The sequence below is a fragment of the Callospermophilus lateralis genome, chromosome 8 (assembly GCF_048772815.1).
Source record: "Callospermophilus lateralis isolate mCalLat2 chromosome 8, mCalLat2.hap1, whole genome shotgun sequence".
NCBI classification, from domain to species: domain Eukaryota; kingdom Metazoa; phylum Chordata; class Mammalia; order Rodentia; family Sciuridae; genus Callospermophilus; species Callospermophilus lateralis.
The window spans coordinates 94,422,068-94,448,978 of record NC_135312.1 but is presented as its reverse complement, the minus strand read 5'-3'; the positions used below and the strand labels follow the sequence as shown (position 1 = coordinate 94,448,978).

At 40.7% G+C, this 26,911-nt stretch overlaps 1 protein-coding gene across 1 annotated transcript in view; it reads right to left on the bottom strand.

The window, feature by feature from the left end:
• Positions 1-25,077, bottom strand: part of Tspan5 (tetraspanin 5) — a 164,287-nt gene extending 139,210 nt beyond the window's left edge. The window contains exon 1 of the mRNA XM_076864432.2: positions 24,880-25,077. Within this exon, the coding sequence (XP_076720547.1) occupies positions 24,880-24,960 (81 nt within the window). The 5' untranslated portion in view covers positions 24,961-25,077. The remainder of the gene's footprint in view (positions 1-24,879) is intronic.
• Positions 25,078-26,911: the final 1,834 nt, after the last annotated feature.

Below are 26,911 nucleotides of genomic sequence, written 5' to 3'. Positions count from 1 at the left end.
GCACATTTGGCAAACACTTTACGGTTAACTAAGCACCCTCATCTTTTCTTGTTTAGTCACTCATGCATTCAAAACAATTTATGGAATGCCTTCCAGAAGCCAGGCCCTGCCAACACCTAGGACAAAACCCAGTCATCCAGGTCCTGTCCCAAAGGGACCTGCAAGGACAGTGGGAAGCCGGCCTCTAAAGGAATCACACCAACAAGGGTCATCATGACAAGACACCTATGGAGGTGCAGTCCCACCAATGAACTCCCTACACAAGGGAGGGATTCACTGACTGGAGCTTTTATCTTTTCACTTTTGTTTACAACAGTTCCAGTGCTGGGACCTAGCTGTACAGAACAGACCCGGTATGATTGGGCAGGCTGTAAAAACTCAGTTTAATGGTCAACTTGATTTTAACCATTTACAGGCCCCTTTGATTTTCCCTTTGTTAGAAAGCAAACAATTTGCTGTGAATCAAAGACCATCAGGTGGAAAATAAGGTGCATAAGTGCGTGGGGTGGGGGGGGTTATTGTAAAACATATTGGCCAGAACCACTCAAATCAAAAAGGTATTGTGTACCAGACTGGCACTTTTAACAGAACGCACTCCATGGCTCCCTCTCTATAGACACCACCCGACAATCGGAAGAAAAATATATAAGCTCCATCTTTTCAGTTTTACACCAGATTTAGGTGTGTGTGCTTGCTTGTAGCCTGTTGTTGTTTTGGTGCTAGGAAATGAAGCCAGGGCATGTTAGGTGCATGTTCCACCACTGAGCCACACCCCTAGCCTTAGGCATACTTTTTATGGTTTTAAAAATATTCCTTCTGGAAATAGCTACAAGAAATACACACTAAAGGACTGAACAGCTAAAATGAGGTCTCCCTAAATCATGGAGTGGGGTAGGGTGAGGGTAGAGGAAGCTTAAGGAAAGCAGGTGAAGGTTATAATTCTAGAACCAACTCTTGCAAAAATGGCAGTAGCAGCAGCTATTCAAGCTCGGAAGTACCTTGCACTCATGACCTAATTCTTGACAAAATTTTTAATGATCGATAGATATCATACATTTAATGGAAGATAGACAAAAATATCACTGAAATCAGAGATAAATGCAGTTACAGGAGACATAAGTTCACAGTTCCCAATCCTTACTTTTCCATGGGAAAAAGATCAAGTGACACCTCCATAAACAGTGGACTGCAACATGGCAGAGGACCCTAGAGTACTTAAATACCCCTTTGCTCCTTCCAGATAAGGAAAGGAACAGGATACCAATGTGAAAATATGATAGGTGAGAAACAGGCAAGATCTCTATAATGGTGTTTGGCCTTAGTCCTGTCCAAATGAAGAACTATTTAAGTTTTTAAAGCAGGGGAGTGTGACACAATCAGTTGGGTCACTGGAGAAATCTCCCTGCAGCAGAGTAGAAAGAAGGAAGTGTTGGGGAAGGAAGGAAGGTACAGCAATAAGGCATGTTAGGGACAGGTAATAGGAGAATTAGAAAGCACAATGATCAAGTTAAGATTGACAAAGTATTATTACTTACAGTATGTTATGGTTCGGATGTGAGGTGTCCTCCAAAAGCTCCCATGTGAGACAATGCAAGAAGGTTCAGAGGAGAAATGACTGGGTTGTGAGAGTCTTAACCCAATCAGTGAATTAATCCCATGATGGGATTTAACTGAGAGGTAACCGAAGTGGTAGGACATGGCTGGAGGAGATGAAAATTGGGGACATGGCTTTGGGGTATAATTTGTATCTTTGGCAAGTAGAGATCTCTCTGTCTCTCTGCTTTCTGATCATCATATAAGCTGGTTCCCTCTGACACACTCTTCCGCCATGATGATTAGCCTCACCTCCAGCCCTGAAGAATGAAGCCTGCTGTCTATGGATTGAGACTTCTGAAACCGTGAATCCCTAAATAAACCTTTCCTCTTCTATAGTTGTTCTGGTCAGTTCCTTTCATCACAGTGGCAAAAAAGCTGACTAAAACAAAGTGCCATGTAAGGGCTCAGTTCATAGCCTATGTAGGTGCTAGTGAGTAAGACTAACAATTTCATGGATGCTGGCAGAAGACATGAAACTCCTGATTTGGAAACAAAGAACAATTTATTATTCACAGCACAGCAGTAGCCACAGTATCAGCATTTGTGCCAGATCCCCAAGTTCCAATTCCCACATGACAATACAAATAGCACTCACAGTGAAATGTACTACAAGGGAGGCTCCAGAACATAGGAAAACCAAATATTTTTTAATGGGCATCTCTCATCCATGGCTAGACACTTTGAAATTAATAGAATGAATTGTTTTCAAGCAGTTAAAACAGTGTACTGGAGAATGACACTGAGATCAGCCCCCAAACTGGTTTGGGCAATTTAGAGAAAGAAGCATTTATAATTACCAGTTGTACAACTGATAAGAGCCAGAATCAGTACCTCAGCTCGCAAGATGTGTAGAACCATGAGAGACCTATGGAACTATCTCCCAACATAGCCACTTTACCTAGTAGTACTACAGACTTTCTTAATGGTTGTCTGATCCAGGTCACCTAAGGATGGAAAAAGGCACATACCAGGGGCTGGTAACTCTGCCCAGCTATAAAGATAATAGAAATTCCTCATAGTCTATTTGAGTCAAAAATCAACAGGTAAAACAAAACTAGTTTCTTGTAAAAAGAACAGTGGTACATCTTTAATGTGAGGCAGGGAAGAGTTCTACTCCAAGTATCTTATTTGTCCTTTCCAAATACTTGCAAAATTTTAAGGTTTCTATGAGAATGCATTTAGAATGTTGACTAAAAGTGTATTTTAATACTCAGTCTTTATTTCCTAAAATTATGCACAGGGCTATGCATTAGAAAATAGCTTTGCACATTAAAAACAATTTTTATTAACCTGCGCATTTAAACTAGGTAACACCTCACATATATAATTACAAGAAAAGAAAAACTATTAAAAATTTTGGTTGGCAGCCTCTTCATTTTGAGTATAACAAATATACTAGAGTCAAATTAGTCAAACCTAATTATGGACAGACTATTAATTCACAAACAATAGTAAATAATATATATTTTATACATGTACACTTCTAATTTTATGCATCAAGCCCTACCACTAACACCACATTTCTTTTTAAAAAGTGAGAGGAACCGATGGAAAGCATGGCACTACCAGAAATATCTGAAGCCTTTCAACTTAAAAGGATCATTCAGTTTCTATGCCACTTAAGCCTCTGAACGACCGCCCTTGCCCCACTCTCGGTGCCTAGTCTACACAGCACTGCCACACTATACAACTCTAGGGAGCATCACACACATCCTGTTTATGTGGTGGCTGTCAGGGATGGGGGGGTCACTGAGCCACAGATATTTCCATAATTTTTTTTTAAATCCATGAATTTTTTAAATTCAGTCCCTAAATCCCTAGATTCCAACAGTCATTGTGGATTCAATCAATAGCTATGGGTACTTAATAATCAAGTTAACTAAATATCATTAAATGAATAAAAATATTATTCAGAAATTTGGTTTTGACTAAATGCCAACAACATTCACTTTGAAAACCAGATGAGTGAGGTTTCAACATCTTATTTCCTATATTTGAGCCATGAGAGTCCTCTTTCCATCTAGAATTTTAATTTCAGGCTTAATTACTATAAAACATATTACTTTTGATGGTGCAAGGAGCAAAAACCTACTGTAGATAATAAGTAAATATACATTTTTTAGGTAAATTACAAAGAAAATAAACACGCACACACACACAAAAAAAAAACTTGTTTTGAACAAGTGTTCTTACTTGGCTCTTAACAGTTGTACAACTGTTAATTATAAATGCTTCTTTCTCTAAATTGCCTAAACCAGTTTGGGGATGATCTCAGTGTCATTCTCCAGTGCACTATTTAACTGCTTGAAAACAATTCATTCCATAAATTCCAAAAGAAAGAAAAAAAACTTAGAAATTATCTTCCACAGCCCGTTTCCCACAGAACCAGGTTGATCCTGAGACTTGGTCTTCAAGTCCCTTCTTAGTTCTGCTCCGCTGCCTTAGCCTGGGCTTTCCCATCCCATCTCTCCTATTTCAAGGTCTGTCTGACAAAGGCTGCCTCTTGCCCCTGCCTGGCCACAGTCTGCATGGTCTGTACTCCTGGGGTTGCCCAGGCTCCTAACGTCATGTTTTCTCTTCCCACTATGACCAATAAAACTGGACTCTGCTGCTCTGCACTCTCAAGTGTCCATTTTAATCTTGCCTAACTCAGGATATAATTCTTTGTCAAGGTGCCTTGGTCTCCCTCAGTTCTCTGAAGACACAATGGCCAGTGGTACAAATGGGAAGTGTTTGAGAAGCCCTCATCAGGTCTAAGAAACCTGAAAAGCCCTGAGGAGTCATCTACCATCTGCTTCCTAACCATGCTTTTTGCAGGGGAGGCCCAGGAGATTATTTCCTAAACGGGATACATTTGAACACATTTAATTGGCTATGTATTCAACATATATATAACACACCTGTATGGGGTCTTTTTGGGGGGAACCAGGGGGCAGTACCAGGGATTGAACCCAGGGCCTCACACAAGCTAGGAAATCACTCTACACTGAGCTATATCCCTAGCTGTATTAGGACTTAGTTTTTATTTCACCCTACTTAGAAGGCAATAAATTAGTTTTCATTAAAGCTGGCAGAAGACATGAGACTCCCAGGTCAGAGACAAAGAACTTCACCTTTCATAGCACAGTAGGCAGCATGAGCATCGTTTACATCCATTCCCTTTGCCTTTGAGGTCCAAGAATGTTAGAGTCTGTAAACAAGTCAGGATGACACTAACACAAGAAGGATGGTGTTGAGGGGCCCATATGGAAACTGCACATGCAGTGGGCGGTCATCATAGCTGGGACAACAGTGCGTGAGGATCCTACTGCTTTATAGTAAGCAGTAGGTGAGACTGCTCTTTGTCCTAGAGAGAGACTTTATGTCATCACTGAAAGATGCTCACTGCAAACACAACCCTAAGAAATGGCCTATGGAAAGGCATTCATGAAATACCCAGTAAGATATGCAGGAGCACAGGAGTATCTCTCAGTGTCTCTTCCAATATTTAGATGACTATCCCAATGAAGTTTATGATCCCAGCAACTACTCCACATAAACCCTTCACATCACTGATTATAAAGCAACAGCTGATGCCTCTTGTTGGAAAGGGGTTTGAAAGCCCCACAATTTAACCGTTTACTCCAGTGGTAGGATCAGAGTTCCCTGAAGCATATTCTTCCCTCAATATGGTGACCCAACCCAAGCTTCTCTTCCTCCTTTCTGTTTCACCTTCTTGACCTTAAGAACTTATCTAAGCTAGAAATGCACCAAAAATCAAGAAATAAATGAACAATAGAATGTCAAGACAGAAACTGGTCCCAATCTGGACAAAACCTCAGTTCCAGAAATCTTCCTGTATATCATGGAAGGAAGAGAAATCATTTATGATAGCTCAGAAAATGAAAAATGATCACACAAAATTCCACTTGGCAAATGTTCCCACTCTAAAAGACACTGACTTCAGGGAGGGAAGCAGCTTTCCTTTTCTACAATACCAATGTTTTTTGGCTTTTTTGGTTTTTAAATCAGAATTTTACTTCTCAGACAATGAAAAACCATTTAAAATACTAGACTCCTTAAAGTTCAGCAACTCATAAACACCATTCATTTAAAAAAAAAACATAAGCATGCAAATATAAATTCAACTAGAGAATTTGTAATTATCATCAGAATAAATGATATATTAATAAATTCAGCAATTTCACAAACATACCTATTTATGAACAGCAAAGTTTTTACAGTGGGGCCCAGATGGATGCTAATTTTGTTCCTAGGAAAATTACTTTAGAAAAACTAACTTATTTCAATTAGCTATTAGGTACTTAATGTATTTTTAGGTAGTTTTCTGCATGTTATTTTATTGAAACTATAATGTTCTGAATATATCACTATTAAAAAACAAATAAACCCAGGTATGTCTGTGTCCTCCAAATGACCCTCCAGGTAATACGTAAGAAATGCTGGCATTATAATACAGGAACAGAGGGCCGGACAGGGAGGGACGTGGTGGACAGCTGCAGCTAAACATGGGAGGAAATGCAGGTCCCACAGAAAGGGGAATGTGGCAGCTGCACAGCTACAAAACCCTCAGAGCCAGTTGCCAGAGGAAAGGATGGGGATCCGCTCTCCTCCCATGGGTGAAGGACAACAGGAAGCAAAGCCTGGAAGTTCTATCACAGAGTGAACGTCCCTACCAAGGAACATTGAGGCTACGGAACACAGACTACACCCTTCTCTGATGTCAAGGAACAAAAAGCCTGCAACTACACTGCGTCTCATTGGCACTTGGTTGCCAGGTCAGCCTCAACCCAACTCTCTGCCTTCTCAGACACTGGCTCAGAGTTGTGTGATCAGCACTGCTCTGTCCTCTTCTCTGCAATGATCCTGGACAGGTTACCCACTTTTTAGCAGTTCAGAGTAGTGAAGCAACTACTCATGATCAACAGCTTGCAGGTGTCAAGGCCATGTTCGAACCCAGGCAACCTCATTCATCCACTGGCTCAAACATTTCAATGTCCTCTGCCTCGCCTAGCAGGGGGATCACATAAATGAAAAGTAAAGGTCCTTTTGTTATAAATACATATCATCCCATATTCTCTTGAGCTCATCAGTGCAAAACAAATAACAATATAAATCCCATGGATATCTGCATTCAGTAATAAAAAAAAAACACATAGGGCACGTTTATCACCACAGAATCTTCAAACACCTAATAGCTTGCTTAAATGAAGGATGAATGATACTAGAGATGACAAAGAATTTCAAATAATGCCTATGCCCTCAAGCTTAATCTATTCAGTATGCAATTTTATGTGCAAATTAATTGGAAGCCTTTGTGTTTCTGCTTAACTTAAAAGCCACATATGGAATCCATATGAGGTGAGGTTTTTGAGTCTGTTCATTCCAAAGTACAAGAGTAATACATAATAAATAACCTGAATGGTTACTTAACATAAGCAAGGTTGATGTTAATCAAAACGACTGAGCCAAAACTGTTTAGTAGAACCAAATGGAGGCAAAGGGCTGGGACTTGGCAACGTGGGCAATTCATCGTGCACACATCCTACGAACAGCCAGGCCAAGTGCCAACTGCACCCTAGTTCAGTGTGTAAATGGAAAACAGATGCCTCCTCCACTGACCTCAGCTAAAACTCGACCATGGGTAAAATCAGCAAGGAGTCCCACTGTCCCCTCTGTACACTGTCTCCACCAAGTGAGGCTGAGACCACCTGAGGCCCTCCAGATGCTCAGTTCCCAGGAGAGCAGCTCTCAGTTAAAGTCGGGGCATGCCTGAAAGTTTGGTTGGATCAAAAAACAACTTTGTTTTTTAAATAAAAAAGCAGATTCTACTATTAAAAGGGAAGAAAAAGTGAGCAGTAAAAAGTAGAGGCCTTAAACACACACACACACACACACACACACACACACACACACACGGGGCGGGGGGGGGGGGGGATTTTGAACCCAAGGGTGCTTTACCACTAAGCTACACCCCAGCCTTTTTTTTTTTAATTTTTTGTTTTAAGACAGGGTTTCACTAAGTTGCTTAGGGCTTCACTAAATTGCTGAGGCTGGCCTTAAACTTGTGATCCTCCCGCCTCAGCTTCCAGTTGCTGGGATTTCAGGCCTGCACCATCACACCTGGCTAAGGCCTAAAAAGATTTTTAGTGTCTTCTTCAATATATTAAGTCCTAAGGTTATATAATCAGGACTGCAAAAGACCAATTAAAGCATATTCCAATACTTGGGCCCTGAGAAGACTAGCAAAGAACAATGAATTAAACATTTGCACAGCCATTCCTGTTACAAAGAATTCCAACCCTCTGTTCCCTCATGAGCAAGTCAGCCTTTTTAAAGACTGAGAAAGATTTAGCATCCCTAAAAGAAAACGTTCTATCTTCTCAATTCTGGAATTAAAATCACAGAAAGAAAGGAAGGGCAGGGGAAAGAAAACTCAACATAAAAGACCATTAAAATTAAAAATTGCATTTTGAAAGGTTCTCAGCAATAATTAATGATCTGTTAGTTGTTGCCAGTTAAGGTGTAATAATATAGTTCAAAGAGTTTATTTTCTAATTCCATCTAAGAATCAAAAATTCAATAGTAATTTTGATTCTGCTTATGTCTTAGATCCTTAACTGATATCTAGTTTTTATTTTTAACTTTAAAAACTTTATTTAAGAGCTAGGGATATGGATTGGTGATGAGGGCCTGAATAGCATGCATGAGGCCCTGGGTTTAATCCTCAGCACCACAAAAATAAATAAATATAAATTTTTAAAGTTTCATTTAGTTTACATATTTATAACATATTATGATAAGAAATCTTTACTCTCAAATCATGAATTAAAATGTTTAGGGGTCATATGGTAATTCAGGTAGTTGCTCTTTTTTCTCCAAAGAAAATTAATATCTAGATTTTTTTTTAAAAAAAGTGAGACCCATAATCCCAGTGGCTCAGAGGCTGAGGCAGAAGGATCACAAAATCAAAGCCAGCCTCGCAACTTAGTGAGGCTCTAAAGAAACTTAGAGAAACTTTGTCTCTAAAATGAAATACTAAAAAAAGGGCTGGGCATGTGGCTCAGTGGTTAAGGGCCCTGGATACGCCCCCCAAAAAGGTCCCAGGGATATTGATCAGTATTTAATAGCCATAAAGGATATATAGTGATAACATATGTTTTTAAACCCAAGGATAGATATCAATTTTTAAACTGAACATATGTGTGCATGTATACATGTATCTCCAAAATATAAAAGATATTTCAGCACTTTTTTGGTGGCCCCTATCCCTTTATTTCTAAAATATTGACCGCATTTTAAGAAAAGGAAAGTAAAATCACTATTTTCAAACTCTCATTCAATTGTTTCAAATCCTCATTGGACAGCAATTTTGGAACCTCAAAGCACACAATGACAACACTGGGATCATTACATCTTACTGACTCAAAGAAAAAAACGAAAATGCCACATACAGTTATATCATCTAGACATCTATTCATTCAATTTACTCTTCCAAAAACCGATAGACAAGCTACCTCAAAGAAACACTATTTTCCTTAGGATTCCAGTTATGAGATTAAAAAATAATATTCCTACTGTGCAGGTTTTCTCCATGAGTTGCCATGTGGGCAGTCATTGCCCATCATTGGATAAGTAGGGCAGCAACAAGGAAACCCACTCAGGAAGGTCCTAGTTACATTCTTCTGTGTGCAGAAAGTCATGGCAAAAAAAAAACATTTAAAACCAAGCCTTGTTCTTAAGTTTTTGTTTTCCACTTACTTAACATTTGTAACTCCTTCCTTTAAAAGTACAGGGTTTTTCAAATGCCTACAGGAGATATATTGATTTTACTTTTTTCCCCCTGGTCGTGTGAAATGGATGTTTATTCACAAGGTATTTGCTCTGTGTGTTGAAAACACTTATTCTAAATGTTATCCTGAGAAAGGAGTCGCCAGTAAGGTCAGAACAAATGCTCAAAAGGTAGTGATGTAGCAGCACGGTTTTCCTTTATAAAGTGAGGGAACTGTGATTTGCTAAATTCAAATCCTCCTAGGTGAACTACAAGTGAAACTCTAAAATGCTTTATTTTTTGCATTTTGGGGTATTGGTTTGCTGTTCTCAGAACACTTGAGGAGGAGTTTCCAATTTAATGTAATTGAACCAAAACAAAGTATTATTGGGATTGTGGTGAATTTCTTTTCCTTAACAAAAGGTATATTGGAGGCTGGGGAGGTACCTCAGTGTTAGCATCCATGAGGCTCTGGGCTCAACCCCCAGCACCACCTACACACACACACAAAAAGTCATACTAATGTTACTGTATTGTTTTTTTACAATAGAAAAAGATAAGGAAAGTGCCCTATTCTTAAAAACTACATCAAAGAAAAGGATTCATTCCAAGGTTGAACATAAGCAACAGTAAATTGCAGGAGAAGGAAGAGGCCCACTGAGATACAGTTCCTGGGCATTTCAAGTTAACTTCCTGTTAGCCTAAGATAAAATGCTTTTTATACCTAAAATTGAACTAAAGGTGGGCCTGGTATTTCCACCTTTTCAGAAATGGAGGATGCCACTCCTCCGCCCACTCCATAGGAACAGAACACAAAGTAGGCAAACATTTCAACACATCCCCCAAACATTCTATCTCTAGAATAGCATGCATCTCACTAATAAATTTCAACTTATAAATGCATCTCTTCTGCAAAGTACTTAAATGCAATTTGCCAAAGTAAGATTCCTAGTGATCTGGGATGCCAGATCAGCATTAAATAAACTTGGACACAAAGTCATTTCCTTTCAACTCTCTTTTAATCCTTTGGTCTAGTCAAGGAGAAAGTGTCCATTTGAAGCCAGAATATCAACTGCTCAGAAAGCTTGCTAACCTTCACTAAAGGAAGCAGGTTCCTGACTTGGCCTGCCAAGAGGTACCTGTAGCTACCCAGAAGTTAACAGGCCAAGTGACTGTCATTGTATGCATTTGAAAATGATGTTTTTAAAGTTTCCCTTTTAAGTAGTATATTTAAGATTTTAATAATGGAGTCTATTTAAAAGAATAAGTTTGAAATAGACTGGATCTTTGGGACTCCAAGTATACTCAGTGGACCAGAACCATGGGCATCATCTGGGGGCCTGGTCCATCTCCTATCTTGCAGACTGAATCAAATGTTTGGAGTTCCACATGACTTTTATGCACATTAAAATCTGAGAAACTCTGCCATGGCACAAGAGTTTGTCCAAAACCATTCAGGTGACTTGCAAATGACTGCCCTTGGGGACTCACTGCTTTGGATCATAGGATGGCACTGCATCCTCCAGGCACTGGCCAAAATCAGCGATCAGATGCCAGGAGAACAAGGAGGTAATGTGGCTTATGTTTTCCCAAGGGGATGTGGCAAGAATCTAAGCCAGCAGTTAAAGGGGTTTTGGGCAAGCTAAAAATTATTATGAATATGCTTCTATAAAATCCTTGTGTACATACATCATTCCTTCTCTAACAAAACCATCTAACTCTCCCTCTTTGTTCCTCCTCTTCCCTCTGAGGCCTGGCGTTTTCAGCATACCTTCTACATGGGAATGAGTGACAAGAGTCTCCACACCTACTAATTTAGCATGCCCTAGCCTTTTCTCTCAGAGCTGAGCTCAGTTAGAGGGAAGAATGCCCAGAAATGTGACAGCGTGTATCTTCTATGTCAGATGACAGTACTGGGGCAAAGGAGCACAGCGCTCAGTGCATCCCATTTACACACTGGGGGGAGGCCACTCACCAAGTCACTCATTCACCAAAATAGGTGGCCCATTTAGTCAGTGACCCAGCTAGTTCAGGCCAGAATCCTAGCTCTGCATCAACTAGAAGAACAGACAAGGGGAAAACCCGAGCTGTCTCTCTCAATGACTTGATTTTCACCTTGATAACCTAAAGAATGTGCCTGAAATACAAAAAGTAAACAATGATCAAAACATGCAGGATTTATGATACCATAAAAAGCTAAAAATATACAGTTACAATCACACAGGGAGCTCCAGAATACCCAGACTTAATGCATGTTAAAAAAAAAAAAAAATGTCTCTATCCCACCCCAGCCCTTCTCAGGTGTCAGGCCTAACACCAGAATGGACAGCTGAAACTCAACTTCAGGGTACAAAATACTAATATGAGATGGTTTGGTTTTGCAAAGAAAATGAAGAGTGAATGTTAACTGGGTTTTAAATGAGAAAATTAACAACAAACAATAGCAGTGAATTCATGGTCTGGTCTCCATGATAAGAATTACATGCCATTCACAGATACTGAATAGAACATTGTGAACGTTTGTTAGATCTTTTTCTCCTTTAGTTATTTTGAGAATGCACTTATGCAGGCAGAACATTACAGAGAATGAAAAATATATGTTACAATGAAAGATTATTTTAATAGTTCTGAAGGAAGTTAAGGAAAAACAACCCAAAGATATGGTGGGTGTTAAGGAAAATGGAGTAATAATTGCTAATGTCTATGGAACATTCCAAGCAAGGTACACACACTAACTGAGATAGATGTTAGGTCTTAATTTTACTATTAATAATATAAGTTAGGCTGGGGGTGTAGCTCAGTCATAGAGCCCTGGGTTAATACACATGAGGCCCTTGGTCCGATCCCCAGCACCCAAAAATAATATTAATACTTATACTAAAACATGTCATTTTGCAGATGAGGAAAAGACTTAACTAGAGTAGGAAAGCAACCTGTCTAAGGCCATCAGTCTGGAAATGCAGCAGGGTAAAAAGCAGACATAGTGAAGCCCAGACTACTTCACAGCAGACTCTTCCACCTACCTATTCCCCAGATCACTAGAAGGCCCAGGCTGTGATGGCTCTCATGTCACGCTTTAATATTGTACCTTATAAAGAATTCTCCTCAAGGTCAATGACCTGAGGTCTTTATCAGTGAAAGGGCTGGGCTACAGCTCAAAACAGGAGAACTGACTTTGGGCACAAACTGCATCACCCATGAGCAGAACTACTTACTTGGCAGGAAAAAGTTTTAACACTGCTTGGGGGGAAATATTAACATCAGGGGAAATTTTTGTTGGAAGCAAAACATTACACTTTGAGAAATGCTTAAGTCAAGTGTTCCTCCTTTATTAGGACTACTTAATTGAGTACAAAGCATTAAAATAGCCGGCCTGAATATTTATTAGAGCACCAGCTGTTCCCTCCAGATTTTTAGAAATTCAAGCGTTAGTGCCAAGTGTAATTTAGAAAAAGAAATTTCGACAAGTAAAAGAGCCCCATGTCTTATAACACATATCTAAATAGTAAATAGTAGCTGGAAGAGGTATAGAACATCACTACGCCGCTTTAATGAGGGGAGCCAAAATATTTTGCCATCCATTTCCAAACACTATTTTGTTATTAAGCTTAGTGATAATATTCCTTAAAAATTATACCTTGCAATTCATAATTAACAATCCTTTATGTACATTCGGATAATACCAGGGATAACCACAGGGCATATATGCCATGCTGGTTTGGTTTTATTGTTGTTGTTGGTTTGGTTGGGTTGGGTTCAGTTTGGTTTTTTAGGAATGGTGCTAGCCTCAGCAAAACGTCTCAAACATTTTTACATACCCCGCTATGCTCAAAAAGTATAGATTTTTTTATTCCAATTTTTGTTTCCTTCAAAGGATTTTCACTGTAGGAGTCCAGACCTACTTTTTTTAAAGGTGATGGAGGGAAGGAAAAAGGAAGGAGAAATGGAAGAAGAAGAAAGAGAGGAAGAAAATAATAGGGAAATTCATTTTGCCTACCTTGGATGTTATACACTGAAACTTTCCTTTTAAAAGAAAAATGACATGGCGGCTGGAGTTGTGGCTCAGTGGTAGAGCACTCACCTAGCATGCATGGAGCACTGGGTTCGATCCTCAGCACCACACAAATATAAAATAAAGATATTGTGTCCACCTAAAACTAAAATTAATATTTAAAAATTTTAAAAAGTAAACTAACAAGGATTAGAGTTGTGTCTCAGTAGTAGAGTGGTGAGGTCCTGCGTTTGATTCTCAGCACCGCATATAAATAAATAAAACAAATGTCCATCAACATCTAAAAATAAATAAAATTTAAAAAGTAAACTGACAAATGTTAGTGTTTGCTTTATTGGCACCTGTCGTGGTGCTGAAAATTGAGACCTGAGAAAAGAAGTGTTCCATCCACAGCATTAGAGCTGAGTCAACTCCACGAAACTGCCATGCACAGCCAGCCACACCTGTGCCCCCCAGAGAGTGTCCTCCAGCCAGAGCTGGAGGTCAGGGAGGAAAACCAGGGAAACTGAGGCTGAAAGGAAAGTCAGCAGGAACAGGGAGGACGATGTTTTGAAGTTAAGGATGGTTTGCTGAATTAATGAATTCAGTATTAGCCAGGCATGGTGGTGCATGCCTATAATCCCAGCTACTCAGGAAGATGAGGCAGGAGACTCACAAGTTCAAGACCAGCCTGAGCAACTTAGCAAGATCCTGTCTCAAAATAAAAAGGATATGGGATGTAGCTTAGTGATAGAGCCCTTGCCTAGCATGTACAAGGCCTAGATTCAATCCTGAGCACCGCAAAAAAATAAATAAATAAAGCCCACCATGCTGACGTATGCAGAGCAGTATGACCAGGGAAAAGGGACAAAAAGTCTTGTTCTTCATTATGCCTATCAAAGGAATGACTAGGTTCTATTCCTACATGGGCTAATTATTAGTATATTCATTGAAACATAATAAGTTCTCTTTAAAGAGATTTTTTTCATTTTGATTTTAGGGATTTGGGGTTTAAAAGTAAACTGGCACTTTAAGATTAATAAAAGAATTCCATCAGGGATTAAATAGGCCACTTTTTTTTTTCCATGTAAGCAAAGAGCAGCAGCAGCATGTTCTGGTAAAATCAGTCACCCTTTAGTCACGCTCTACAACACCCATGTGTCCCCTCCAGAGAGCAACAGGAAGCAAAAGCCACATATTCCCATGAAAAACAAACCAGAGTTTCTCAGCCTTGACTGGATATCACAATTACCTACAGGACTTAAACACATAAAAAAAAAAAAAAAAACCTAGTTTCACTAATTCCACCCTGGATGAACCACTGAATCTGAAATAGTGGAAAAACTGTCTTCTAACCTACTAACATATCTGTAAACGGATAAAATAACAACTAGTCCTACGGAGACCACCCCTAGTTAATAAGAGGGACTTCCCATGCATGAAGAGAGATAAAAACCCACATAAGCAGTAAATGTTTTTAAACATACCTTAGCTATCAAGACTAAAAAATATCCTTTTTAAATTTAAGAAGGACCTTTTGCTGTGCTTTGAAAGTGTTTCATAAAGCCCACGTATTAAAGGTTTGGTCACTAGCCTGTGATTCTATTGGAAAATAGTGAAGACTTTAAGAGGTGGGTCTTCTTGGAGGAAATTGGGCCATTGGGGGTAGGGGATGTACCCTTGAAGAGGTTATTGGGACTCTAGTCACTTTTCCTCTCTTTTTATTTTCTAACCACCATAAGGTGAAGACTCCTTCTCTGCCATGTACTCCCACAATGATGTAGAGTGCCACCACAGCCCCAAAGCAACAGGGCCTAATGACTATATATAGAAACTTCTGAAACCGTGAGCCAAAATAAACCTGTCCTCATTTAAAGTTAATTATTTCAGGTATTTTGTCACAGCCACAGAAAGCTGACTAACATACCCTTTTCCCAAGAAAGATCCTTCATGGTATCTCAAAATACCAAAACAAATGGATAAGCTTCTCCAGAGGAAAGATGTCAAGAGACATACCTATTCAGCCTTTCCTTGCACACAAAATTACACCACCCCCAAACAGACACACACACTCTCGTAGAGTACCTGGAAACACAGTTTAAAAACCACTGAGCAAAACTAAAATATTTAAATAGGAAACTTATACAGTAGTCAATCTAAATTCAAATTATTAACTTAAGATTAGAGCTTCTGATTAGCATTTAATCTAAAGTGATAGGTTTAATAGACATTCACATGAAAAAGAAGAGAGGGTTTTATTTAACTAGAAATTCAACCAGGCCAAGCATGGTGGGGCATATCCCATAATCCCAGTTACTTGAGAGGCTGAGGCAAAAGGATCGAAAGTTCAAAGCCAGCCTCAGCAACTTAGTGAGACCCTGTCTCAAAATAAAAAATAGAGGGGCTGGGATTGTGGCTCAGAGGTAGAGTGCTCACCTAGCACGCATGAGGCACTGGGTTCAATCCTCAGCACCACATAAAAATAAAATAAAGATATGTGTCCACCTATAACTAAAAAATAAATATTAAAAAAATAAATAAATAATAAATAGACTGAGAATGTAGTTCAGTGATAAAGCACCCCTGAGTTCAATTCCCAATAGAAGAAGGAACGAAGGAAGGAAGGGATGGAGGGAGGGAAGAAGGAAGGAAGGAGGGAAGGAAGGAAGGAAGGAAGGAAGGAAGGAAGGAAGGAAGGAATTCAACCAGAGTCAACAATGTCAACATTGTTCTGGCTACTAGGAAAAGCATGTGCAGTTTAGCCTGGGTTAATCACTAATATTTGCATTGAGAGATTTATCTTTTACAAAGTACTTTTATAAGTATGATCTCATTTAATGCTGGAAAATCATTCTGCAGAAAATCATTTCCCCAGTTTTTTGGATAAACAACTGAGAGGGGGTCTCTATTCTGAGAGTAACTTACTCATAGTCAAATCCCAGCCATGGCAGAGGCTTCTGCCTCCAGGTCCAGCTCTGCCTAGAGAATAAAGGAAGAGTTCAAGAGTAATAGCCCACTGCTCTCTGGAAGGTTGGAACAACTCATGAAAAATGTGTTCCATTCTGGTTGCTACATTAATGGAGGTGCATCCAAATGGGACCATAGGCAAAGTTCCATGACCTGGGCAAACCACAATCTGGAAATGTTATATGAAACATATGGAAGAACTAGCTTTTGAAGAAGGAAAACAGAAGGTTTAAGAATGACATAATGGTTATTTTTAAAATTATAAAGTACAACAGGAAAGAGACATAAGTCTTTTGGTGAGACCAAGTGACACAGATAGGGGAAGGATACTAAGGAAGCCCAGAACAGCAGATCAGAATAAGAAAGGTGTCCACAAGGTGGGTGTAGAGATTGTGGCCTGGAATGCTGGAAGTACTGGCAGGTAAGAAGGTCAACTATGTGAGGAGGGGAAGGGCAGTAGCTGAAGACTGGTAACATATGGGGAGGTTTATCAAATAACTATATTAAGAAAAATAGGAGCCAGGAATCCCACTGTCAAAGGCAGCAGATATAAATAAGGAGAGCAAAATAATTAGATTAAACCCTCTGATATCAGATAGGAATTTAAGCTATTACCATGAAATCAAGTTTTTTAAAAAATATATAGAGAGAGGTAGATTAAATAAACACAAGTGTAAAATATTCCACTGTTCTGTCCACTAAGAGAACCCAGATTGCTGATGCCCTAATAGCAATGAGCACACCAAGTGACTGAACCTTGGCTTCTAACTACCATCTTAACAGAAAGGAACCAAAGCTCCTTGAAGGAATGGCTGATAGGAAAGATACAGGTAAATTATAAGATGTGCTGGAAATATCTTGTTTCTGCCAGAAAGCAAGGAAGTACTCAAAGATTGATGGGACTAAAAATAGTACTGTCGGGCCTGGGGTTGTGGCTCAGTGGCAGAGCACTCACCTATCATGTGCAAGGCACTGGGTTTGATCCTCAACACCACATAAAAATAAATAAATAAAATAAAGGTATTGTGTCCATCTATAGCTAAAAATAAAATAAAAAAACAAAAGAGGGGGCTGGGATTGTGGCTCAGTGGTAGAGTGCTCGCCTAGCATGAGCGGGACCCAGGTTCAATTCTCAGCACCATATAAAAATAAAGGCATTGTGTTATATCCATCTACACCTAAAAATAAAAAAATAAATATTTTTTTTAAAAAAGGTACTGTTGCCAATGTGAAAGGACTGCCAATGGCTAAGGATGGGACCAGTTTAAACATCAAAGTAAATAATGAGAGTAACAGATGAAAACAGGAGGCTATAGGTTCTTACTGATTTAAATAAACGAACTGGAAATTTGATGATGAGCTATTTACATAGTTTCAAAGTAACTTGTCACAAAATATTTATAAATTACAAAAGGAACTCTATGGTAGAGAAGCTTGGCAGATGACACCTTAATTGAGTGACCATCATCGGCAATGTGACAAACAGAAATTTGCCACCTGATGGAATGCAGTGAGAACACAGTATCACTTCGGTGCTATTCCTGCCAAAGGCACACAGCCTGGATTCAAGCTTGAGGAAATGGCAGACAAACCCAAATTGAAAGACATGCTGCACAATAACTGGCTTATAATCTTCAAGAGTAGCAATTTCATGAAAGTGAAGAACTGAAAGGGATTAAAAAGATATAACTAAATATTATGTGTGGTTCTGTCCTGGATCCCTTGGCTTTAGAAGACATTAGTGGAATAATGAGGAAACCTAAATGAGGTCTAAAGATTGAATGGGGGGGGGGGCTGGGGTTGTGGCTCAGTGGTAGAGCACTTGCCTCACTCTTGTGAGACCCTGGGTTCGATCTTCAGCACCACATAAACATAAATAAGTGAAATAAAGTTATTGTGTCCAACTACAATTAAAAATAAAAATATTTTTTTAAAAATATTGGATAGGGGTAATATATCAGTGTAACTTCCTGGTTCTGATGGTGGCACTGTGGTTACCTAGGAGAATATCCTAGTTTATAGAGCCATCATACTAGCAACTCTGCCTCAAATGATTCAAGATAAAAACAAGTCCTTTGGTTCACTTGCAATTTTTCTATAGGTTTGAAATGTTTTAAAGTTAAAAAAAATAAAGTCAACAACAATAAGTTAGGATGGAAATTGCAGAGACTGATTAGACCTAGTTTGAAGACAAAAATGCTCTAATGATTAAAATGATTTAAAACCGATTCATTCTTAGAAGGCTGGAAGGATATTACAGAGGAAAATGCTTCCCTGATTAGGAAGCTAGAGATGACTCCTATGTACTTTCCAATGACTCTCTAATTCATTCATGCAACAAACACATATTTTAACACCTACTATATGACAGACAGTGTGTGACACACTGTACTTAAGTAATGACTGAGAGACAATCCCCACACAGGACCATTATAATCCAATGGAGTATGATTCAGAAGTCTGAAGTTAGAAATTTTAAGATAGTCAGTTCCCAGTATCAAAAAAACAAAAAGACCGTCATGAGTGTTATGTGTAGAAACACGTGACTCTATAATATTATCTTTAATACTCCAATTTCATTTATAAATTCTCAATAAACTAGATATAATTCATTAATCTATCATATTCTTTAGAACATTTTCAACTTACCTTTTTTGTGCTCATGGGTAGTATTAATTGTGACATATGCAAAAACTTTATTGCTTTTCAATTATGAACAGATGTAAATGACTTACTTGATGTTTTATTTTAGAATAACAAGCATCTTCTAAAATAAGTTTCAAACTGAGAAGCTGAGACTATAGTTATGGAAGAGACTTACCACTCCAAAAATGAACCCTGACAGGTTCTTCCACACCACAAAAGTCACCCCATATCACTTCACATCTCTGTGCTCTGATTTTTTTTGTCAGTCACAAAGACATTATAATATGCTTGTAAGATCCTTAGAAGAAAGACATAATTGTAAAGCTCTGTTAAAAATGCACATCACAGGTAAATGGATGGAGTTAAGAGAAGATAACACTAAGTGAAGTTAGCCAATCCCCAAAAAACAAATGCCGAATGTTTTCTTTGATATAAGGAGGCTGATTCATAGTGTGTAGGGAGGGGGAGCATCGGAGGAATAGACGGACTCTAGATGGGGCAGAGGGATTGGAGGGGAAGGGAGGGAGCATGGAGTTAGAAATGATGGTGGAATGTGATGATCATTATTATCCAAAGTACAGGTATGAAGACACGAATTGGTGTGAATATACTTTGTATACAACCAGAGATATGAAAAATTGTGCTCTATATGTGTAATAAGAATTGTAATGCATTCTGCTGTCATATATAAATTTTTAAAAAATGCACATCACACCAGGTGTAGTGGTGCATGCCTAGAGTCCCAACTACTTAAGAGGCTGAGGCAGGAACATCGCTTTAGCCCAAGAGTTCAAGACCAGTTTGGGCAACATAGTGAAACCCTATCTCCAAAAAGAAAGAAAAGAAATGGGAATAGGGGAGTAAAGAAAAGAAAAACAACACATTGCTTTAACCTTTACCAGGGACTACCTATTACTATGACTTTTAAGACAGAGGGATCCATCTAAATGAGCTCACCTTGGCAGTTTTATGGTGGGCAGAATATGACTTGGTTTTCCAACTTTTCCCTTTGGCTTCATTTCAACCTTCAAGTATATCATCAAGTGAGAATGCTCCAGCACCTCAGACTGAGTGAGTGGCCAGAACAAGCAAGTCAATGTTCAATTACTTTCCCCACTGAGGTCTGCATACCTTTCTTATGCTTTTCCCACATGACACTTCCATAACCGTATTTAGCTTTCTTTCTACCATCTCCCTGTAATTCAAAAGGCAATTTAGACTCCCATATGGTTGCCATCGAAGCTAACAGATGTCTAGCAAATTAAAACAAAAATTATGACTTATAAACTGCTGATGTATCATCATTCCAGAACATCTTGCAATTTATAGTGAATCATAAGATAAGGCTTCCTACTTGATACCCCCCGCCAAGGTTCCCTAAATCTCCCTCCTCTCTGAATTTAAGCCCTGTGGAAGCAAATTAGATGCAACATTCTGCCATCAACTCCAGATAAACCACCACTTGTAACACAATGTATATTTGAAAGCACACCAAAAAAGAAATTTGGCCTCAAGTATCCAAGGCTGTTCTATCCTTGTACAATAGAGAACAGAAAAATGACTTGATTCTCGTAAGTTGTTCAGGGCTTCCACTGATCTATGGGGTCTTTTCTAATAAATCATGATAAAAATCTATCGAATCCACTTGCCTTATACCCTTGGCAGATCTTAAGAGTATTATCATTACCTAGTAGTAATGAGTCCAAAGTACTAGGCAAAGACATTCGAGAAGTTCTTTAGCCCAGGATAGAACTGGTATGGTATCCGAACACAATAATGAACTTCACCATTTCTTAAATACTGAGACTTGTGCTAATTAGTATATTATTTTAGTGAATCCCTGAAAAACTATGATGCCATTAGACAAATATTATCTTTATAAATAAAAAATTAAAGCTCAGAAAAGCAGACTGTATTTTCCCAAGATGGCTGCAACTCATACAACCTTCTGCAATGTTACCTTGACACTCCCCCATCAAAAGGAATAATTTATTTCTTCACCTCCCTGCAACTGAGCAAGCTCTGTAAGTCCTTTAACCAATGGAACAGATGAAAGTGACACTGTTGCACTTCCAGATACAGTTAAACTGACTGGAGGCTGCTTCTTCCAGTCTCAAGAGACAGGAAGAAGCGACCTACAGGTGCTCTGGTCAACAACTCTGGCTGAGTCTTCAAGAAGCATCAACTACCAGTCATGAGAGAGCATAATCTTGGATATTCCACCTCAGGGAGGCTTCAACTAACTCCAGCCCCAGCCACATTTCACTGCAAGTGCACCAGAGACCCCCCAGTGAGAACTGCCCAGATGAACCTGGCCAAATTACAGAACTATGAGCTATAATACTCAAGTTTTGTTTTAAATCACTAAATTTGGGGGTTGTTATGTAGCAATAAATAACCAGAATATTGACATTAATTTACTTGCCCAGAAACAGTTATGTTTCAGAATCAAGGTATGTATGTATCAGAATCAAGGTCCAAAGCAAAATATGTATTAAAGATGGATAATACGATATAGGGATTCAGAACCTAAAATGACTGACTTTAAAGACAAAATCCTCAGGCTGGGGATGTTGCTCTTGGTAGAATGTTTGCCTTGCCTGCACAAGGCCCTGGGTTCAATTCCCCGGCACTACAAAAATAAAATATAAAACAAAAGTCTCTTTCTCTTCCTTCCCCAAAGATATCTTAGGGTTTTCTGAGAAATGTCATAGTTTGGTGACACCCTCAAGAAAATCAATCCTCTTTGTCTTGAGTTGTTCCAACATATAATAGGGAAAACCTTGTTTTGCCTACCACCCAGTGATAACTAATGAGAAAGGAATCTGTACAAGATGTTAACTTTGTTACTCAGAATATCATTACAACTGTTATATAAAATGATTCAGATTTAACACATGAAACTGTAACTAATAATAAAAATATATTTAATGACTCACAGGACTACTTTTGAGATTCACAGTGGGTAAAGGGAAGCATGAATACCATACCAATAACTAAACAGACCACAAAGAAATTAGCAAAAGTATTTTTTTTAATTGAAAGGATCTTTGAGAAAGAAATGAAAGTAATAAAACTGGTCTCCAACAAAGTCTCAGGAAAAAAAAAAAGTCTATTAACTTAACAAGTGTCCCCGTATATGCTATATATATTAGTGCCCACCTCTTATATTTTTCTTTGCCCACATATTAGAACTCAATAGCTTCATTCTTTGTCATAACCAGGAAGAACTTTACAACTCAACAATCCTGTCATTTTAACAGCTGAGAAACTGAGGCACAGGGCAGTCTACTGGCTAACTGCTGATTAGTAAAAGGAGCAAACTGTGTACTAGTGCCTCAATATTTTCCATTTTATTTTACCAGATCTGTATCTCTACCCATCTTCAATGTGTTTCGAATTTATTCTAGCATGTCAGTGTGAAAATGAAAGAGCAGGAAACCATGCTGTCTGTTAGCAGTTTCTTCTTCATAGTTGTACAGGAGCTGCATTGAGTCAGCTGTTTCTGACCCTCACACACAGGTTGATGACTGTAAAGATCAGAACTGAGCAACTTTTTGAAACACACTGCCTGCACTACTAACCCCAGTTCTTCAGCCACTAACATTGTAGTCTGAATTATTTTAATCAAATAACACAGATGCCTTCCTGTTGAGCAGCACTAAAGAAGGTGGCTCTGATAAACTGAGAAATTTAAATATAGGGTGATTTTGGAACAGTGAGCTAGACAGGAAAGGTTTGAGGGGACAGATGAGAAAAAAAGCTTTACACAGAGGTGGGGGAGGGCATGAAGGCAGCAGGGAAGAGGAGGGCCCTCTTAAGTAGGCACCTACTTAGCAATTCTGCCTGGGCTGCTGGTTTAGAAACAGCCTCAGTCTGCTTTCAGGCTTTCTACAGAATTCCCTCCCACCCACATGAAGACCTTCAAAATCAGACAAGATGTGGATCTATTCTGGAACTCTCCATGCAAGCACTCAGTAATTCTTTGAAGCTCTGCATAATTCCAGGGGTTCTGTTGCAACCTAATCCAGAGAAAAGGCTAAATTTGCCTCTGTGCATTCTACAAAATTACACTAAACTGTCAGGGAACAGGCCCAAATCCTTTTATTTCCTTTTCACTCCCTGCTATGAAACTGCAGAGAAAGCCCCTGGGTGCTTTTTGTTGCCTGGTAGCTGAAATGTGCAACTTTTGGAAGTGTTCAAGCAGAATGGAGAGGCCTGGACTCACTGTCCCTGCAAGGGCCAGTTCAATTCCATTGGTCCTTGCCTCTCAAAGTCAAGAAGTAAGTTCTGATAAAATCAAAATAGTTTACTCAGTAATAGGCCAACCTACCACTTAAACATTTCCAGAAAGGATTAGAGAGAGAAGCAAAGAAAGAAAATAATTTATTCTCACTATTTTTGCAACGATGTTGGGGGGGGGGGCAGCGTGCTTATAGGAACCATGTAGTTAACTGACAAAAACCTGCCCATAAACCTATTCACATGTCCCCCAATTAATTTTTATCAGTCCTGAGAACAGATGACAAAGTGGTCTCTTCCATTTCCTTCACAAAACATACATAACCAAAGCAAGATGCTCCTATAGAAAATAGAAAATAAAATAACCTAGTAAAAGTGTGGTAGGGAAAAAAAGAATATAAAGAGCTGCACTGACAACTATTCTTACAGATGTTTATATTTATAGCAAATAGCCAAATTAAAAGAGATCCAAATAAATACACCCTATGTTCAGATGGCTGTAGACTATTATTGATCCTGCAGTTAGATCATTGTTTACCTCACACTGAACAACAACTTAGAGAACACCCCCAGATGGCCACCATCTTTACTTTTCAAGGGGAAGGGGTTTCCCAGTGAGGAAGAGGATGGGATGGGATGAGATGGGGAGAAAACCCAGTGTTTTCCCCTTGTCCTGGAGAACTCTTTGTCTGGTTGCAGAACACATTTACAAGATCCTGGAACAAAAAATCAAAACAAAAGAGTAGGGTCCCAGCCCAATTACAATAGATGCCCAGCACACAGTAGTACCACGCAGAGAGCATGGTTTGAATCTTGTCTTCAAGCATCTGCTCTCTGGGTTCTCCAGTAAAACACATCTCACACACCTTCTCCCTTGCATTTCTCCAAGGGTTACCAAAACCCATCCAGCTCTGTGTCGCTCCTTAAAAAAGGAGGACGTGAGGCACGAGCATACTGAAACATATGTTGATGGTGACTTATTATTATCCTGACAATGACATATATAGAAATAAATCCATCCACCCCGCACGCCCACTTGGCCAGTCCATTATGCAAAGGGAGCGCTTTCCAGCTGAAAGGGGTAAAAGCGTGCAGGAAGCGTTATTTACGTTCACATTACAGAACCACATACCACGGCATCTGCATCCTACACAAAGCCCGAGATGGTGCAAAGAGATACACGCTAAGCACGGCACAGACCAGCCGCGGCAACACGGAGCCGAGCCCTCGTCCAATCAGATCCTTGTTAGAAGGTGGACCTCAGGGTCGGCTCTGCCCGATTAGCCTGCCCTATTATGACACCACGCTCTGCCCAACATCCATATCCCACGGGGAACAAATCTAATTCATGTGGTTGCTCGTTTCTCAAACTGCCGAGCCCTTTCTTATATCTGCATCCCTACTATTCGTCCCTTAAAAAGCCACCCCAAGGCCTGGGTGCCCCCTTTCCAGCTCGGTTTTTCTTTTTACCCCTCTCATTCCTAGAAAGGATTTAAATGTTTCTCTCTTCTACGCGCAAGCTGGAAAGACGGAAGGCAAATGCCTCTCCAGGCTCCTGCAAGCGCCCGAGGGGCTGCGAAAAGTAAAAGCAGCCAACGACGCGGGGGAAAATTGTCGAGAATCAATCGGCCACAATAGTTGAGATCCCTGGAGCGCTCCAACTTACCCAGAATATGACATTGAAGCCAAAAATGAAGTATTTGATGCAACAACTGACTTCAGGACCCTTGTAGTGCTTCCCGGACATCCTCTGGGTTCATGAAGACACTTGCCCCGGCAGCCCGAGTTTGGAGCCCCGGAGCACCGTTGCTCGGAGCAGCCCGGCAAGGAGCTGAGCTCGGGGCCGCGGCGCGGGCGGCCCGGGCTCAGCCGCGCGGGGACCGACCAGCGGAAAGCGACTCCCGCACCTCCAGCCCCTCGCGAGCCGAGGCCGCCGGAGCGGGTGTCCGCGAGCGGGCGAGCAGCAGCACGCTGCAAACCCGAGCCTAGCCGAAGCTGGCCCTGAGCACAAAGCGGGCGCCTGCGTCCGTGCGCCAGGCGGCCAGTCCGGCGATCGGTCCCCGGGCTTCGGGCAAACGCGGCAGCGGCAGATGCTGGCGGAGACGCAGCTCGCCCGCCTGCCCGCGCGCTCCCTCCCACCCTTCGCTCCTCCTGCCGCTCGCTCCGCCCGCCTGGTCCGCGGCTCCACCGCCCGCGCCTCCTGCAGCTCCGCCCACCGCCGAGCCTCCGCGGAGCGCGCGCGTGCACGGGCTCCAGCGCTCCCGAGTGGCAGTGACACCACTTAGCCGCCGCCGCCGCCTCCCTCCACGGCTCTCTTCCCCTCCTGCTCTCTTTCTCTCCACGGGTTCTTTAGCCAGCCCCCAAACCCTCGCGCTGTCGCGGAATAAACGGGGAGGACAGTAGATGGAAGGGAATAAGGGCGCCCCGGGAGCGCGCGGGTTGGGAACAGCGTGACAGAGTGACAGGGATGGAGGATCCGCGGGTCCCTCTCTGCCACCAACAGCAGCCCGCAGTTCGGAGGGAAGTGGGAGAGAGGTTAGTTCCCCGGAGAGAGTGTGGGGTGTGGGGAATCTACCCCTCCCGGAACAACCCCTCTTCAGACGCAACCACACTCAAGCCCCCTCCTCCACAACCGTATTTTGTGGCAAGAGAAGAACGCTGTGCCACTAAGCAGGAGAGGAAATTGGTCGTGGACTTAGCTGAGGGTGACCACGAGTAGTTAGGGTGTTGGGGAAGAGAGAGAGAAGCGGGTTGGAGACGATGCAAAGGAAAGTCTTCTGAGTCCCTGGCGACTGTAATTTGACCTCCCCACCTGCAGGAGAAATTATTTTCATCTTAGAAATGGGAACGAGGAAGGAAAGATGGCCCCAAGGAGGTCTGACCATGCACGTCTTCGTCCCCCGCCGCCAGCAGAATAGTGCTAAAGGAACGTGCCAGGTTCCCAACTCTAGGAAACAATCCAGAAAGGGTTCCAGAACGGTCCTTTGGGGAATCCGAATTTGGCTTACAGATTTATTAAGCTCTTGATCCTTGGGGATGGATAGAACGCGAGGCCGAAAATTGTTTTAGAACCCTACCTGAGCAGTGTGTGCCCATTAGCAACATACCCTTCCTCTGGAGCACTTTTTTAAGTGCCGGCAAAGCAGGTAGTAGAGTTTCATAGAAAGAGAAGGGGGAAATGCTCAGAATTGTGTGGAAATATCTATGGGAATTTTCTTAGGGCTCAGACAGAAAAAGTGATGAGATCTGGAAAATCTGCCAGCAACATCCTGTGCAACCCAGTATGCTTCCAGAAATTGCTTGTTTAATAAGCTCCCAGGTGATACTTAAGTAGGCTTGAGTTGGAGAGCCTCCGACATAGGACTTCCCTAGATAACCACCTTTCAGTTTTCTCAAAAACTGACTAGCTAGTTAACAACCTGTAATCAAGCTTTGGCGAGGCAAGAAGTTTCTTTTTCCTTTAACAAACCGCATTTGGAGATGGGTCTGGCCTTCAGATCGAGCCTATATTGAAGTCATAGTTGTAAGCCAGATTACCCACAAAAATGGGAGGACTAGGAGATCCTACTCGTTTAATACCATCGAGGCTATAACAATGGCTAAGGATAACTTATCCCTTTGGATGAAAAAACTCTCTCCCTCAAAAGTGCCCTCCACCCACCCAAAATATAGGCCATACCACCCTCAAATCTGGCTTC